The sequence below is a fragment of the Hippocampus bargibanti genome, linkage group LG19 (assembly GCF_051943395.1).
Source record: "Hippocampus bargibanti isolate YZ-2025 linkage group LG19, ASM5194339v1, whole genome shotgun sequence".
NCBI lineage: Eukaryota > Metazoa > Chordata > Actinopteri > Syngnathiformes > Syngnathidae > Hippocampus > Hippocampus bargibanti.
This window is the reverse complement of record NC_142752.1, coordinates 11,574,884-11,593,677: the sequence shown is the minus strand read 5'-3', so window position 1 is coordinate 11,593,677 and position 18,794 is coordinate 11,574,884. Positions and strand designations below refer to the sequence as shown.

At 41.4% G+C, this 18,794-nt stretch overlaps 1 protein-coding gene across 2 annotated transcripts; it reads right to left on the bottom strand.

Annotated features, from left to right (window-relative positions):
* Positions 1-9,075: 9,075 nt before the first annotated feature.
* Positions 9,076-18,769, bottom strand: pex3 (peroxisomal biogenesis factor 3). Of its 2 annotated transcripts, none has more exons than XM_089021976.1 (12): positions 18,553-18,769; positions 18,101-18,232; positions 17,917-17,998; positions 17,096-17,139; positions 16,903-17,024; positions 16,676-16,742; positions 15,292-15,346; positions 13,790-13,928; positions 11,943-12,013; positions 11,720-11,854; positions 11,503-11,599; positions 9,076-9,539 (listed from the first exon to the last, which is right to left on the bottom strand). In XM_089021976.1, exons 1-12 carry the CDS (start codon positions 18,623-18,625, stop codon positions 9,456-9,458), a joined length of 1,101 nt encoding a protein of 366 aa, XP_088878102.1. In that variant the 5' UTR covers positions 18,626-18,769; the 3' UTR covers positions 9,076-9,455. The 2 variants fall into 2 exon arrangements, with proteins under 2 accessions (XP_088878102.1, XP_088878103.1); XM_089021977.1 differs by having other exon boundaries at positions 11,732-11,854.
* Positions 18,770-18,794: the final 25 nt, after the last annotated feature.

Sequence of the window (18,794 nt, the reverse complement as noted above, 5' to 3'; positions counted from 1 at the left end):
GATGGAATGGAGTGGCCGGTTTCATCAGCATTAAACCAGTGTTTGAAATAGCATCTGCCCGGTGGCCCGGGGCGTACAACTTTTACGTCGGGCGTACAACTTTCAAAATGTCTCGGCCCGGATGCCTGACAACTTCTTCAAGAAAAAAAAAACGATATTTTTCAAATCAAACGTTTGTTTTATTCAATAAACCAAAAGCCACAAACAAAATGCTACAAGCCATGTGGACTCAACTTTCTCTGCGGCTTTCAAAACTCTGAAGTACACTTTTCAGTCAGGGTGTAGCCTGAAGCAGGCTTCTGATTGGCTGCCGTTGCTGAGTATGCAAATTGTCACACGAACGGTCGTTTGGCTTTCGTAACTCTGAAGTGCGCTTTTCAGTCAACCTTCGTTTGGCAATTTGCATACTCGGCACCGGCAGCCAATCAGAAGCCTGCTTCGGACTACACCCTGACTGAAAAGTGTACTTCAGAGTTTTGAAAGCCGCTGAGAAAGTGGAGTCCACGTAGCTTTGAGCGGAAAACACAATGCAAAAGTTACATTGTACACCATGACGACAAATGGCAACTGGAGGAAAATCTTCAGCAAGGAATATTTACCATAAATTAGGCAAGGGAGTATTTGTGGTTGGTCCTTTAATTAAAAAAAAAAAACCTTTAAACTTCGCAACAATGTTTTTATTTTTTTGGGCAATGAGATGTCTTTATGTGTTTTAAGTTGCGAAAAGTCGGGCAGGCAACTTTTCAGAGTTGTCTGCCTGGGTGTCCACTAACTTTTTGTCATGAGTTTCAGACACTGATTAAACACTTGATGAAGAACGTAACCTTCTTCTTTCACCATCTTGAGGAATGATCCCTTGTAGGTGCTTTCTCTGTGATAATTTTATCTAGTTCCTCATCAATTGTGTTCTGTTTAGCTGGGTTGATAGCTTTTTGCATCAAGTGTACAGATGGCCTAAGCGGGTTGTTTGTGGAGCCAGATTGATGGGATATTTTAACCTTGCAGTCTAAACTCTGCCTTGGAACTATCAAAGTTTTAATTCTCTCACCTCCTCTCACTGCTGCGTTCTTGACCAATCATGTGGCTTTAACCGAAGACTGGGGGCGGGGAATAGAGGACAAAAAAAATCGGCAGCCATTTTTTTTTGGGGAGAATGGCTTCACTCTCTCTGTCTGCAAACCACCTCCCCTCACTGCTGCGTTCTTGACCAATCATGTGGCCTTAACCGACGACTGGGAGCGGGGGATAGAGGACCAAAACAAGCCGGCTGCCATTTTGTTGTTAGAACGAGCTCGTTCGCGAACGACACATCACTCATTGAAGCAGCTCCGTGTGTATCCCAAAAAAGTTTGTATGCCAAGGTAAAATTTTCAGAAATTTAACGTTCGTAAACCAAAATGTTCGTAAGCCAAGGGGTTCGTAAACCGAGGTATCACTGTATGTCAATCTAACATTTCCTGGGGTGGAAACAGCACAAATAACCCCACAAGTCTTGGATACAAGATCGGCTTTTCAACCAACCAAGGGTATTCCCAAAAGTTCTCCGTGATACAAATCTGAGATGAAAAAAAATGCAAATGTCGCCGCCGCGTGAATGAAATTCCGCACCGAAGCTCATTGACAACTTCTCAGGAATGAAGGCGGACAGGTCGAAAAAGTTTACTTGGGGTCGAGCTATTGAGTAACGCCTCTTTTCCACATCTGAATTTTTGTTCTAAATTGCGTCATCGAGCCGCCAGACTAAATAAGGCGATCAAAGGTTTGTGGCGTAGCATCCCTCGAAACAAACAAAAAAAAAGTTCAGGTGAAACACGGTTTCCGTTTGTTGTTTTCCAGTGGCTGGACTTGTTCTTTTATCGTCCAAACTTGTGACAAAGACACTGGATTGAATTATTAGACATTGAAGGCTGGTTGGCCCCGTATCCCTCCAAAATAAATATAAAGCACATTTGAAAGTTGAAATTCACTTAGCTAGCTGGCTAACAGATAGACAGACAGATAGCCAGCTAGCTAGATAGCTAATAGACAGAAAATAGATAGCAAATAGATAGCTCTCAAGGTAGCCAGCTAGGTAGCCAGCCAGATAGCTAGAAAGCTAGCATACACATGATGTAATTAGAACTATTCAACTACAGGTAACATCCGACTTACGGCTGGCTCGCCTTCCGCCAGCGTTCACTCAACCTGGAATAACTCAAATAAAAAGCTAGCCAGCTAGTTAATCGATAACCAGCAAGATAGCTAGCTCAGTAGATTGCTAATAGATAGCTAGCTAACAGATAGACAGCCAGATAGCCAGCTAGCTATATAGCTAATAGACAGAAAATAGATCGCAAATAGATACCGCTCTAGGTAACCAGCCATATAGCTAGAAGGCTAGCATACACATGATGTAATGAGAACCATTCAACGACAGGAAACATCCGACTTACGACCACCCATACTTACGACCACCCGTACTTACGACCACGACCTCCAGACCCTATTTTTAAATTTGTAATTCTACACATGGCACCGCAACGCGCTAGCAATGCCATGTAAAAGATAATAATAATAATAATAATAATAATAATAATAATAATAATAATAATAATACATTTAATTTCTAAGCGCCCTTCAAAACTCTCAAGGACACTTTACAGTCACTGGATTTTTTTTTGTGCTGGTGAGCAGCGGCAGCCATTCGCGCCAGCGTTCACTCTATTTACTTAATTTATAGATAAGCGTGGCTAACTACTGCATGTTGCTGACTCTGGAGCGAGTCAGCAACATGCTTTGCCACACAAGTAGCCGCCCAAAGCTTGTAGCTAGTTTGGTTGTGACATAACTAGCATCGCCTGCCAACGTAGTGAAAGTATATTAGGACAACATTAACATGAAGCTTTTTGGGACAGTGTCCATGATTTTAAAAGAAATCTGTGAATATAAATTTGGGGTGCTTTAAGTGACTCTGGGGTGAGTCAGCAACACGTTTAATCACACTAGTAAGCCGCTCCAAGCTTGTAGCTAGCTAGCTTGGTTGTGACGTAACGAGCACCGCCTGCTTATGTAATATAAGTACTGTACATTATGGTAACATTAACGTGAAGCTTTTTGGGACAGTGTCCGTGGTTTAAAAAAATGTGAATCTCTGTATTGAGTGCTTTAAAGGACAACAGACGTCTCCAGACAAGTTGTGTCCTTAATTTGTAAAATGGCTTCAAATGACTTCTACTGAGCGTATTTTAAAAAGATTCCACCGCATATAGCTATATTTTACGTTTTAAGACTCGCACTGAATATTCAGGAAGTCTTGTTCTTGAGTTGGTGACGAGTCCGTACGTGACGTCACTAAAGGAATGCCCCCTGACCGAAAAAAAAACATTGTAGCAGTCCTTCCATCACGTCAATGTATTTTGCTGTATTGTTTGGTCTGAAAACCTTGTATTGCACCCAAAAGCCGCCAGAAGAGGGTGTCCAAGCTCCATATAAGGAATTTATCAGCCTGTGGAAACGGAGGTGGCCACTGGAGGTCGCCATTTTGTGCCTCTTTCCTGGTGATCGTTTCTTCCCAATGTTGCCTCAAAATGGCCTAATACATTCTTTAATCGATTGCAAACATGTATGCTTTCCTCTTCAGAACTATTTGAATCATATTCATAACTGGAGGTGTAACAAAAAAGCATATTCTCCGAATCTGAAGCCATTGTTTTGATTCTCAAGCAATGCAAGACGTCTTGACGTGACGTCACAAACTGGGGTCGGGATTTTCTGAAAATGCCCAATTCGCAGCTCAATTTTTTGCAGCTTTTGAACACTTTGTCATTTTTATTGGTGTTTTGCATTTGACTAAAAATATCTTACTGCGTGTTTTGGGTATTTTAGATGCTATAAAACGTTTTTCTGATATCAGTTAAAAAAAAAAGTGACGTCGGCTGTCCTTTAAGTGAAAAAAATAACCCGTTACCTGCAAGGTATAGCCGCATATTTTCAAACTTGACACCCCGTCCAAAAAAAACGAGTGGTACTCCGCGTTTTTGTTTTTGTCTAGTCCCCCATATTTTTTAAATATTAATAAATCGATAACTTAGCACTACCAAGAATTATGTTATGAAGAGTGACTTCTCTATGGGGTGGAAAAATGAATAAAAAACGATACATGTCGATATTGGAAAGTCAGGCGCTTGTGATTTGATTTGCATGTTTGCGGGCTGGGCGAGTCGGGGGAACATGACGTCACGGAGAGAAGGGAGGACCCGACAACGAGGAGTCCGCGAAGAGAGCCTGAGTGTAAAGCATGAGCGTGAGTTGTGCCACCAACAACTCCGGTATGAATGCGCAAACTGTAACTGCTATGTTTGCTTAATAAAAGCCTGACCAGCTGTTCCAACGACTGTCCGCATCCTTTATCACGCCGAGGGGCATTGCAATATGTTTTGTAGACCAAAAAAGTCCCCTTTCAAACGGTGCTTGTTGAAAACAAACAAGTGATGTTTAAATGTTCTTTGTGGTTACAGATAACAAAGCGATATTCAAATATGTGGTGGGACACGGCAAACAAAAGCTTCACGCGATTCTTTGTTTGCATCGGGAACACGTTGTCAGCCCACCGTGCAACATACCGCACGGCTGTCGAATGTTTATGTTGACATGGCTGTCACCACGGCGATGCCGGTTACACCCCGGGAACTTCCATCCTGGATGAGGATGACAGAGGGGCCAGGGGGCACCGCCCAGGAGGGAAACCTCGCCGCCAGTGGCGTACGAACACGTCCCGTCCTCGAGTCCACTTACAGAGGCTCGTGGCAGACTTGGACAATTTATTGAGTTGGGCTAGATTTTAGATATTGATTTGTTTTGGTGACAACACTTTCTGTTTTCTCATAAAAAAGACCAAAAATAGAAAATAAGAAACATTCCTGAATGGAACGTGTCCCAGGCTTCCCCGACTCTGCCAATGTGACGCCACACATTCTGCACATCAGTGTAGGACGTGTAGGTTATTTTTACATCGTATGTACACACGCACACACACGCGCCAGATATTCTTCCAAATGCTGAAACACTTGCTCACGTCTATGCGCGTGCACAGTGTGACGTCTTTTTCACCGTGTGAAAAACACGTTCCAGGATAAAACATGTAAAGGCGTCACGTTACAACGTCATCCGCCACTGGTTTTGCAGATGTATTTATCCCACGAGCCTGTGGACACGCCCCCTTTGCCTGAAGTGTTTCCATCGCCGAGACAACTCGAAGAGGGCAGCGTTGGGGTGCTGAAAGATCGTGTGCGGCGTGTGCTCAGGTGAGATGACATCACCTCAGTCTTCAGTGCGGCTGACCTCAGCCTGCATCATCCTGAATGCCGAATTAGGGATTGACCCTCCCACAACCCCCCCCCCCCTGCCGACTACCTCCCCCGCATGCCTCCCTCGACCAATCAGCCGAGGTCATTTTCGCCGAATCGGGGAAAGCGGAGACATTCAATAATGCCGCTGTTCACAGTAGCGCTCATGGGAGGGATGATGTCATTGGATGATGTCATGGGATGATGTCATCGACACGCGTATCCACTTTGGCCGTCATTTATGACTCAGCAGGATTACAAGCAAAATAACAAAAACATCACTTATTGACGGCCAATTCTCACTTTCAGTAGGAATGCCCTGTCACTGACTGGCGACCAGTCAGTGGTTTGCCCAAGGGACCGGATATTCACTGGTGACCAAAGCATTTTGTCGTGTGCTTTTGTATTACAGAGAGACAAGTCTGTTGTTAATACGACTCTTGATATTGATAGGTGACCAATCCGGAATGTGTCTCTCTAAACGCTCCGACCAGTACCCAATCGATGTACTGTATTATGTGATTTTGGTAATTAGTCTGTCATTGTTGGAATCTAAAATATATATTTTTGCTTGTAAATTCCATTTAATATCAGTTATCGAGCTAGCTACTGAGCAATCTTTTATACACACACGAACACACACTTTATATATATATATATATATATATATATATATATATATATATATATATATATATATATATATATATATATATAAAAGAAACTTCGTCAAAGGACTAATATATATATATATATATATATATATATATATATATATATATATATATATATATATATATGTGTGTGTGTGTGTGTGGGTGTGTGTATGTGATTTTCGTTCGTACAATAGACTGGGACTAGGATTAGTCATGATGATGAGGTGATACCAGGGCAAATTGGGCAATCAGGGCAGTCGTTAGTCAGAACAATAGAAGCTATCAGGGGAGCTGCAGGGATTAGTCCTCTGCTCCCCCTTCTTGGATATGAAGCGAAACTTCCGACACCTTCAAAGAAGTACAGATGACGGCTGAAGAAACCTTTTCATCTAATGAAGGAAGGGAAATTTGATTTTAAAAAGTCAGCGAATAAAGGACACATTAATCAACTGGTTAGTGATAAAAATAATTGTGGGTATATAAATAAAGGAATAAAGTGCTCAAAATCAGCGGAAATCCACAAGAAGCAGGGTGGTATTACTTTTTGGAGGTTAAAAAACATTTGACTTCTAGGTTCGTTTTGTGACGCCTGACCTTGCGCAACAACATCAAGCGGTGACATGGTGACTGGGACAATGCTGCATCGAAACTTCCACTAACTTCCAGTCGTGGAAAGAAAATGGCAAGCACTGGTGGAATATTTGAACAGGTGACAGACTTGACTGGATGCCAGGCCAAAAATTACAGGAGAGACGACGATGAGGATGATGTGACGTCAATGTGATTGAAAGGTCCAAAAGTGGCTCCAAAAAAAAAAAAAAAAAGGGGGGGGGGCAAACGTGTTTTCTCTTGTATTATTTTCCCTTCCACGCCCTCAACCACTTTGATTCGGAAACTGCATAGGAAGGAATATCAAGCTGTTAGATCAGCCTGACTCAGCAGTTTTACAGCGGTTTCCCAAACAACTGTGCCACATATACAAATGCATATTCATATACAAATACATATTTACATATTTATACAGTGGCGGACCGTCAAGGCCAGCAAAGCCTTCTTCGCGCACTTTCTGCAAACCAATTAAGTTCGTAAGATGAGGTATCGCTGTATCTTGTGTTGATTTAATAGCAGTTTTGTCAACCCACAATCGAATAGCTGGAGGAGGAGAAGAACTTGATTTGGTTGGAGATTTACTGTTCGATATTTTCAAGATGGACTTTTCAAGAAAAATATGGGCACCAATAAAAATGGTTGGTCAGTTATTTCCTTGCTAATGGTAACCTCTAGTGGACATGTATGCTTTCCTCTTCATAACTGTGTTTTACAAAGATTCCACCGCATATAGCTATATTTTACGTTTTAAGAGTCGCGCTGAATATTCCGGAAGTCTTGTTTTTGAGTTGGTGACGAGTCCTCACCCTCCGTCACTGAAGGATAGCCCATGAACGAAAAAAGGGCACAATGTAGCAGTCCTTCCATCACGTCAATGCAATTTGCTGTACTCATTTGGTCTGAAAACGTTGTGTTGCACCAAAAAGAGGCAGAAGAGGGCGACAAAGCTCCATGAAAGGAATTTATCAGCCTGTGGAAACGGGCTGATTAATTCCTCACACTGACCTTGGTCGCCATTTTCTGCCTCTTTTTTGGTGATACATTTCCCCCCAATGTTGCCTCCAAGTCTGATTTGCACGGAATAAATTCTTTAATCAATTGCAAACATTTATGCTTTCCTCTTCAGAACTATTTGAATCATATTCATAACTGGATGTGTAACAAGAAAGCATATTATCCGAATCTGAAGCCATTGTTTTTATTCACCAGCAATGCAAAACGTCTTGGCGTGACGTCACGAACTGGGGGCGGGACTTTCTGAAAATGCCCAATTCGCAGCTCAATTTTTTACAGATTTTCAAATAGTTCTGAAGAGGAAAGCATACATGTTTGCAATTGATTAAAGAAGTCCTTCCGTGTCCTTTTGAGGCATCTGGACTGCAATGTTGCGTCCCAGAAAAGAGGCAGAAAATGGCGACCAAGCTCCCTGTGAGGAATTAATCAGCCCGTTTGCACAGGCTGATAAATTCCTTATATGGACCTTGGTCGCCCTCTTCTGGCTCATTTTGGTGCAACATGACGTTTTCAGACCAAACGAGCACAGCAAAATGCATTGACGTGATGGAAGGACTGCTACAATGTGTCCTTTTTTTTCGGTCAGGGGCGTTCCTTCAGTGACGTCACGTACGGACTGGTCACCAACTCAAAAACAAGACTTCCGGGATATTCAGCGCAAGTCTTAAAACGTAAAATATAGCTATATAATAATAATAATACATTTTATTTCAAGCGCCTTTCAAAACACCCAAGGACACTTTACAATAAAAACAATAAAACAAAGCACATAACAATAAAACCATAAGTAAAATGATACATAATAAAATAGCAGATAGAACTATCATAACATTGAAAGCAATTTTAAACAAGTGGGTTTTGAGGTGAGCCTTGAAAATAGGGAGGGAGTCAATATTGCGGATGTTGGGTGGAAGAGAATTCCAGAGTTTGGGAGCAGAGCGGCTGAAAGCTCTGCAACCCATCGTGGTGAGACGGGCAGAGGGCACATAGAGGTGAAGGGAGGATGAAGATCTGAGGGACCGAGAGGGAACAGAGATTTGAAGCAGGTCAGAAAGATAGGGAGGGGCAAGGTTATGGATAGCTTTGAATGTAAACAGAAGTATTTTGAATTCGATACGATGTTTAACAGGTAGCCAGTGGAGTTGCTGGAGGACAGGGGTGATGTGGTCAAAGGAGGGGGTTCTAGTGATGATCCGGGCTGAAGAATTTTGGACGAGTTGGAGTTTATGGAGAAATTTCTGGTTGATACCGAAGAGAAGAGAAGAATATGCGGTGGAATCTTTGTAAAATACGCTCAGTAGAAGTCATTTGAAGCCATTTTACAAATTATGGACACAACTTGTCCGGAGACATCGGTTGTCCTTTAAGTAAAGTGTGACAAGTTGATGATTCGTATGTGATAATTATTAATCTTTTGTAGAGCTTGACACACTGATTCTGTTTGTTTTATAACGTAAGGCACCCGGAAACAGTTACAAATAAAAATTGTCCTTTAATGAAATGAATTCCTTTTTCCCACAAGCCTTGAAGAAATTCCACGTCAGAAAGTCAAAAATCATCAGTGGAAAACATCACAGCAAGTTTACAGCAATGTAGTCATTTTGTTAAAAAAAGTTGAAAAATAACATTCCGAGTGTGAAGGGAAACAAAATGGCGGGCCATGTGTCCATTCCACCTACCTGCTGCCTCTGTTGGGATGTCAAAACACACCATGGTATCCCTTTAAGAAGACTCCAGTTCCCATGGTGCAAAAGTGGTTGAAATAATCCAGCTCGGTTGATAGAGCCATTGAAATTTGAAAAAAAAAAAAAAAAAAAAAAAAAGATAGTTGGTCCTTGGTGCGGGGGCTGTACTATTTGTGCACTTCCTGTGGTGTGCTGAAGCTGTCGTATACATTGGTGGCAAACTCCTTTACCTCATCGTTCATCAGAAGTTCCTAAAAGACACAAACAGAAACTGATACTGTCATGATTTTGCACAAATTGGGAGTTTTCATTTCATTTTTTTTTATTTGGATTCTGAGAGTATTTTCCTTCTACCTTTTCATAGTTTCATATTGATCATTTTGGGAAGGCACGGAAAATTCTCATCATAAATACTGAGTAACAAGAGACACCTTTTGAACTCATTGCAATGACTGACATTTTGATTGGTCAACTGGAATCCAACCGCCTTTTGTCACAGACCAATATATTGCTCAAGGACTGTGTCTGTGAAGGACTGTGTCTGTGGACTTGGACTTTCTTCCCAATTGTAATGATGCAAAGATGCCAATAGGGTAACTTTGGATTTGAGATCAGCAGAGCTTTTGAGGAGAAGATAAAGATAGGCGGCAAAAGTCGATTTTGAGGGAGACAAATGGCAACATGTTGGGCAAGTTTTGCCACCTTTCTCGAATGCAAACAAAAAACATGTGGAATAAACAGGTGGTTGCGGTATGATAGTGTAAGGAGTTGTGAAAAGAACATAGGATGTGAAGTGAGAGTCAAATGGCATGTAAAAAAAACAACTGACAACTTGAGCCAGGCACTGAATCACATCTCCCTCTTTTGCCTTCAATTTAATTTCAGTTAGCTGATCCCCCCCCCTGGAGTTTTTCATCATTTAAAAAAATGTTTTTATTAGTCACTACCAGATACAAAATGCGTGATGATGGTGATGATCATGATGATTGGATTTGATTGGATTTAACTTTATTAGGCTCGCAGTGGAGAAATTTACCGTAAATTCCGGACTATAAGCCGCTACTTTTCCCCCAAACTTTCAAGCATGCGGCTTATTCAGTGATGTGGCCAATTTATGCAATTTTTCTAACGACTGCCAGGGGCGCTCAAGTAGAAGAGGTAAGATTAAGACCGGTGGAATATATGCGTCGAGGAAGACTGCAACTTCTTGTCTTGTGCATGAATTAAATTAGCGTGAACACACCTCATCATGGAAAATGCAAAAAGAAAGGCATATGACGCAGCTTTCAAGCAAAAAGCAATCGAGCTGTCCGATGAAGAAGCAAACAGAGCTACTTGGGATAAACGAATCGGTAGTGAGACGCTGGAAACGGCAGTGGAAAGAACTGGAGCAATGTAAAAAGACGAAAAAAGCTTTCATAGGTAAAAAAAGCAGTTGGCCCAAACTGGAAAACATTCTAGAAGACTGTATGAACTGCTGGAGAGCAGATGGCTGAGGTGTTTCGACTGTGCAGATCAGACTGCAAGCAAAAACAATCGCCACCGAAAAGAAAATTCCGGATTGACAGCCAGAGAGACGCTGAGGGAGTGTGTGAGACGACATTTATATGACACTGCTTCATTCCGACACTGAGGACGATAACTTCGATGGCTTCAGTTCAAAGGAGGAAGATGAAGACGGCTTACCGTGATTTTTAACAGTATGTTCTTTTACCAGACCTGTTTTACCAGACCTGTTTTACCAAACCTGTTATGCTGTGTTGCTATTGTGTGGCTAGTGTGTTGTTACCATGTTGCTACCGTTTTACTGCCGCGTCACAGGCACCATTTGGGACGAAAGTTATATGATTATATTGTGAAATTATATTATTAAAACTTTGAAAACTCTATGCGTACCGTCTTTCTTTTTAAATATGTTTACATGTTTTAATGTGGGTACATGCGGCTTATATACAGGTACGGCTTGTATATGTACGAAATCGTGTTTCCTCTAAAAATGTAGTGGGTGAGGCTTATAATCAGCTACGCTCTATAGTCCGGAAATTACGGTACACTTCACAGCAGCAAAGTTATGAAAGGAAGAGGAAAGAAAAGAAAGAAGTAGAAAAACAAAATACAGGAGCTGCTGGAAAGGTAGCCACTCTTGTGGCGCCATCTTGAAGTCAAAAGAAGAAAAAACAAAAAACTAAACAACTAATAAATGATGACTATTACCTGAACAAGGTGTCCTGGTGTCTCGCTGCAGATGGTGTTGATCTGACCGTTGACGATAGGGATGATCTTGGCCAGCGGAAGACTGATGGACGGCAGACTATGCGCACACAAAGACACAGTGAAACACAGGAGGTGTCAATACAACATATAAAACTACACCCTCAAAACTCATCAGCAGCATTATCACAGGCATAAACAGAAACAGATGTGCACCTACACACAAACTGACTTGTGAGGGTCGACGTCGTGGGTGGGGTCAGCAGGCGGGTGGTGGAAGAACCGTGCCAAGTTGTCGAGGAGGCGAGTGAATCCGCGTTGCAGGCACGCGGTCATCACAGTGTTGAAGTCTGGACTGAACACGCATGGGCCCATTAGCACACAAGTTTGTTCGTGTGTTTGCTGGCATGAGCATGAGAGGAAAAAGATGACAAAATGGCTACCTGTCCATTATGTCTCTGGTCTCGTTGAGAAAGCGGATGGTCAGGAAGTCACACTCAGTCAGACCGCAAGCCTGAATGCAAAAATAAACAAAGAAATCTTCATGTTTTCAAAAAAAGAAAAAAGCTCAATGAATTTCAAAAAAGCTCATTAATTTCAATTTCATTTTTGTTCAAAAGATTGGAAATAAATAGTTTTTGTTTTCGTGACTTCTTCTTCTTTTCCTTTCGGCTTTTCCCTTCAAAGGGTCACAACAGCGAATCAGTAACCTCCATCTTCAGAGGTACGATACGCATGTTTGTTTTGGCCAAGCTTTTACGTCGGATGCCCTTCCTGACACAACCCTCTGTATTTAAGCATTTTTATAAATAAATAAATAAATAAATACATATTTTTTTAACATGGAAAAAAATCCCCCAAAGATTAAAATACATTGTCTGCATAAAAAACAAATCTCACTTTGCAAAAAAAAAGAGAAATATATATCAAATCCTTTCAAAATATCATATTTTTTAAAACGACAAAATACATTTTAATCAAATATATTAAGGATTTGTTTTCAAACACGGAGCAATATTTTTTCCTAAAAGAGTGAATGAAGTTGTCTGCATAAGGAAAATCTGACTTTCAAAAATGAGAAAAATAAATCCAATGCCTTGAAAAGATCAGATTTTTTTACATGACAAAATCATTTTTTTAATCAAAAATACTAATAATTATTTTTTCATACATGGGACAAGTTTTTTTTCCCCCCGAAGGATTGAAATACATTTTCTATGCAAAAGAATCTCAATTCAATCCAAATTTAATTGAAAAAAAAAACCAATCATTTCTTGTTTTAAATAATACAAAAAATAGATATTTTAAAATCATCTTTCCCATGAACCCCCCACAACCACGTCCAATTTTTGGATGTACAGTGATACCTTGGCTTACGAACTTAATTGGTTCCCAGACAGAGTGTGTAAGGTGAAAAGTGTGTATCCCAAAAATTAATTTCCCACAGTAAGCCATTAAATGGAGAATAATCCGTTCCCAGGCCCCCATCAAACATAGTTTTCTACTTTCTAATTTTCTAAGCCTTAAAACTACACAAAATATACCTTATTTTATGTATAATAAATGTGCTATGGTATTATAATTAAAGAAATAAACTGTACAGTATAATAAAGTTGTTTTATTTTCCTTTGTGATGGTCGTTGATTGCTTGATGGAATGGAGTGGGTTTCGTCAGCATTAAACACTTGATGAGGAATGTAACCTTCTTTCACCATCTTGAGGAATGATGCCTTGTATAGGTGCTTTCTCTGTGATAATTGTATCTAGTCCCTCACCAATTGTGTTCTGTTTAGCTGGGTTGATAGCTTTTTGCATCAAGTGTACAATGGCTTGTGCGGGTTGTTTGTGGAGCCTGATTGATGGGATATTTTAACCTTGCAGTCTGCACTCTGCCTTTGAACTATCTAAGTTGAAACTCTGACTGTCGTCTGCCTATCTCTTTAATGTTTAACCCCCCTCCCCCACTGCTGCGTTCTTGACCAATCACATGGCTTTAACCAAAGACTTGGGGCAGGGAATAGAGGACAAAAACACTCGGCTCTTTTTGTTGTTAGAAGAACGGGCTTGTTCGCGAACGACACATCACTCATTGAGGCTTCTCCATGTACTAAAAAAGTCCGTATGCCAAGGTAAAATGTTCATAAAAGTAACGTTCTTAAACCGAAAAGTTCGTAAGTATAGGGGTTCGTAAACCGAGGTATCACTGTACACTGTTTCGACGGAGCATCGAGGGTCCGGTTTGGTCAGTCAATTGGAAGTGTTTGTGGTTTGCAAGAATGTGTGTCTGGACCTGATCGGCGAGGGCGTTGTCGTCGTCGGCCATCATGTAGGAAGAGAGCGGTCGGCAGGGGCAGGCCTCCACCTCGGCTCGGATCCAACTAATGTGCTGCTCCAGCTCCAGGAGACTCAAACTTTGCTTCAGACATACGCTGCACAGGTGCAATGAGGAAATAAGTGTGTGTCAGTGAAGAATGTTTGTGTGTGTGTGTGTGTGTGTGTGTGTGTGTGTGTGTGTGTGTGTGTGTGTGTGTGTGTGTGTGTGTGTGTGTGTGTGTGTGTGTGTGTGTGGCTAGTCTTGTGAGGACCACTAACATTTTATACCACACAGTGAGGAAAGTTTTGACAAGTGAGGACCTTTTGGCAGGTCCTCACAAGTTTTCATTCTGAAGGCATCTAGAGCAGGGGTGTCAAACTAATTTTTTGCCGCGGGCCACATTGTAGTTATGGTTTCCTCTCGAGGGCTGTTATGAATTTGGGGAACCCATTAGAATGTATAAATCCCTTCAAATATTACATATAGAGCACACAGCAAATTAATGAATAACTCGTTTTTAAATCTGAAGTCAAGAATAATGACTTTTATTGTGGTTGACATCCAAAAATATGAAATTTTGGCTCAGATTTTAGCAATCATCATGGAATTTCACAAGTCTGATTTGCTTTCGCGGGCTGAAATAAATGATGTGGCGGGCCGGATTTGGCCCGCGGGCCTTGACCTTGACACCAGTGATCTAGAGGGTCTATATATGCATCTGTTAAAGTTTCAGAAAGGTCCTCACAAATTCACCCAAAATGATTTTTTTGGTGTGTATTTTCATTTCACTTGAATACACACACTTTTTATTCACTGTGTGTGTTTATGTTTGTGCGCGTGGTTAATGAAAGGATGAAGTTCATACCACAAAAAGTAAAATATTTTAACCAAATTCACTACAGGGTTGAGGACTTTGAATGTACCCAGTCAGAAACCTCAGTCCTGCTTTATTTCAGTTTCAAGTCCACTATTTATTTCTTTGTTTTAAAAAAAGTTGAAGTGTGAAATGGAGTGACATTTAGTGTTCAAATGTAACACTAGTTCTTCTCTAAACTTGAGAGTTTTGAAAGGCGCTTATGAATGAAATGTATTATTATTATTATCAGCAACCGTGGTCCTCACTCCTTATCTGGAGGTATCTGGACCTCACAAAACCATTGAAACAGGAGTGTGTGTGTGTGTGTGTGTGTGTGTGTGTGTGTGTGTGTGTGTGTGTGTGTGTGTGTGTGTGTGTGTGTGTGTGTGCGTGCTTGTGTGCGTGCGTGCGTGCATGTGTGCGTGCGTGTGTGCGTGCGTGCGTGCGTGTGCATGTGTGTCAATGTCTTTGGGCTTCCCATTCTAAATTGGGCTGTTTATTGATAAACTAGAAGCACCTTCCATGGTTTGGTTTGGTCTGGAGTTGCTTCTGAGATTAGAGGTCAATTTGTGTTCATCCATTGCAATAATGCTGACTGAGAAGAAGAGTTCTTTCTATTTACCCATCCAGGGAGTTCTGGACTGACTTCTTCACCACAGTGATCAACTGCGTCAATCCTGTACAGGCAGAAAAACGCAACATGATTAGTTATGGATTGGTATAAGAAGCAAGTATCTTAAAAAAATATATTGAACAGTCGATGAAAAGGTTTCATCAGTCGTCATCTGTACTTCTTTGAAGATGTCAGACGTTTCGCTCCTCGTTTCGCTGACGAGCTTTGTCAGCTAAATAAAGTTGTGCTGGTAACTCTCACCCTATATACAGTGATACCTCGGTTTACGAACTTAATTGGTTCCCAGAAAGTGTGTGTAATGTGAAAGGTACGTCTTCCAAGCATTAATTTCCCATAGGAAATCATTAAAAATGAGAATCCGTTTCCAGGTCCCCATAAAACATAATTTCCTACTAAATAAGCCTTAAAACTACACAAAATATACCTTATTTCATGTATAATAAATGTGCTATTGTATTGTAATCAAAGAAATAAACAGTACTATATAATAAAGTCATTTTATTTACCTTTGTGATGGTCGTTGATGTAGTTGCCTCTCTATGATATCAGAGTGTAGTTGCCGTGCCTTCTTGCCGATAATACCCTCACTCACACTGTCCCCTGCTCGCTTCTTTTCGTTCATCCAAATCAACAGAAGTTTTTCAATCTCTTCTATTGCCTGAGACCGTTGCTTAGACAACACAGAAACACCCTTAGCCACACGTAGCAATGGGCGACTAAGCATACTGGTACTAGGACGCTAAGTCACACAAACGCACACCTGGTTCATGTTTCGCGATGATCTCCTTCTTCTGCTCGACCATAATTTTGTTTTGTGTCCTCTTCAGCTGAACACTAGCCTGTGGTGGGGTCTTTTTTGGTCCCAAAAAAGCAAAAGTATCCACTCGATGGCAAACCACGTATGCAGTCAGAGAAAGGGTGTGTGGAAAAGTAGTCCGGCAGCCACGGTGGCGCTGTTCGACCGTGTGGTTTGGTGTTCTTCCGCCGAAAACTCTGTCCGCCAGCCATTGTAGCGCACCATGTGTTTCCCGAAAACCAGTTGGTTTGCCAAGTTTATATTCTCGCGAATTTCATGTTCGGAAGGCGAAAAGTTTGTTAGCTAAAGCGTTCGTAAGCCGAGGTATCACTGTATATCTCTCATGGACAGAGGTGGCGGTGCCAGACATCTGCTCTGATAGGTCCCAGCTCTAAGGTTGGGGGAGCAGTAGACGACTCCCTGAAGCTAATCTGATTAATTATTTTGTTCTGTCTGATTACCTCTAAGGTTTTATTAGCAGTACAGGTGATGGCTGAAGAAACCTTTTCATCGATGGACCACTCCTGTTCGACTCAGAGCCTACACAGACATATTTTATTAACGTGTTATCATTACCGTTGCCGAGGAGATGTTGAATGCTGGACAAGTACTGCTGCTGCACCTCTGGTGGCGCCTGAGGGGTCTGACAACAGAAAACATAAACACAGCAAACTTTTAGTATGAGGATCCCCTCATCTCGCGAGTGTTAATTAAATATTCTTTTCAAGTTTAAGGCAGGGTAGCATTACAGATCACAAAACTGTGGAATATGTGTTCTCGAAGCTTCAGAGCATAATCCTCACCGTCGGGGGCTTTCCCACAGAGTTGTCCAGGTAGAGGTAACCACCGATGATGTTGAGCTGGATCCTCAGAAGAACCACCAGCATGCAGGTACTGTACACTGCCACTATGCTGCGCGTGAAACCTGCCAACGGCGGATGCCAAATGACCTTCGGATGTAGGAAATGCCAGCACACGGATCAAAGTTGGACTTACTGATGATCTTCAAATCCTCCCAGATCTCCACTTTATTGGCTGGCCTATCAAGATGAGGAGATAAGAGCAAAAATGTCAGCACACTCTATGGGGGCTCTACTACTCTGATGCCATACCCACGGAACTGTTTAAATCACCATCGAAGTGTCATTTCTACATTCTCTCTTCTTTTCCTTTTGGCTTTTCCCTTCAAGGGGTCGCCACAGCGAATCAGTCACCTCCATCTTCAGAGGTATGATACGCATGTTTGTTTTTACGTCGGATGCCGTTCCTGACACAACCCTCTGTATCTATCCGGGCTTGGGACCGGCACAAGAACACATTTCCATAAATCACACCATGTTTGCAAGTTGTCTATCAGCCTGTCAGCTAGATTTTATCATATTTCACAGCCTTTCTTATTGTTCCCAAAGACAAGCCACTCTTCTTTTCCTTTCGGCTTTTCCTTTGACGGGGTCGCCACAGCAAACCAGTGTCCTCCATCTTTAGAGGTTTGATCCGCATGTTTGTTTTGGCCAAGCTTTTACGTCGGATGACAAGCCAATATTCACCCATTATATTCAAAGCCTGCCTTGAGTTCAAATTCGAAACAATGTGACACTGCCATCTACTGGTGTTTGTTTTCTAGTACAGTTGCATATGAGCTTGAATTTCACACAATTGGGTGAATACATGATGAACATATTCAGCTGTGGTAGGAAACATTGGGATTCCAGTTGATTGACATGTAACATTCACATTAGTGAATTAGTTCAGGAGATATGAATAAACTTCACATGACTTGACTTAATTTAAATATGAGAAAAAAGTGTAACACCAGCCTGGTCTTTAAGATCGCAGTGAGGCTTTCTGAGTTGAGCTGGTGGACGATGGCTTCTCTCAACGGAGGTAACATCGACACGACTGACAAACACACGCAGACACAGACACACACAAACAAAGCAAATATAAACAACTTTTATCCTATTTTTAATTCCTATTGTTGGTGTTGGTTGACATCCTTACCAGTCATGTTGCACGTTCTGTGGTTGCTCTCAAAATGGAAATGACGTCTGGCCTGAGCGATGTATTCGGTGGCCTCCTTCTCTTGGAGCTCCCTGATCTTAGACCTGGCATATTTGCCCAGGAAGTACACGCCTTATATGAGGGCAAATGGGAAGGTATCGTTCGTATGTTGCCAGTAAAATGAAATATGATGACATATTCGCGATTTATAAGGCTACTATTTTCTGTCAATTTAAGAATATCTAGTCCATAAATTCAACATTTAGTATAATATTACATACATGGTATTACCGTTGATCTTAACACTGGAAAGAATGAATAACTTATTAACACAAAAAAACTCTCACCATGGGACTGTAACCGAAAGTCAAGTTGACTCGGACTAATGTATTCATTCACTAATGAATTTCAGAATATAGAATTAGCACACAGGCTAACAGTTTTTACGGTACCTCCAACTAGGGCTCCAGTGAAGATAAATTTCCTCTTGTGACGCTTCACAAAATTCCAAACGGAAGAAAACATCCTCACACACCGAGGAATGACCCACCGTGACAAAGTCAACAAAAGAGTTCGTACATTTATCTTTGGATGAGGAGGTCCATCGACATGTTCATGAACTCACGAGTTTCTAGTCATTAGCTTAAACCGGGTTAGCAGCATACTACCTGTCAATCGACAAACCGGAAGTCGT

Coding starts and splice junctions, on each gene's coding strand:
- pex3 (XM_089021976.1), bottom strand. CDS start 18,625: ATGTTTTCTTCCGTTTGGAATTTTGTGAAGCGTCACAAGAGGAAATTT. Junction 13,929..15,291: donor GTCCAGAACTCCCTGGATGG/GTAAATAGAAAG, acceptor GCACCTGTGCAG/CGTATGTCTGAAGCAAAGTT. Junction 11,600..11,719: donor CCTCACAAGTCAGTTTGTGT/GTAGGTGCACAT, acceptor GTGTGCGCATAG/TCTGCCGTCCATCAGTCTTC.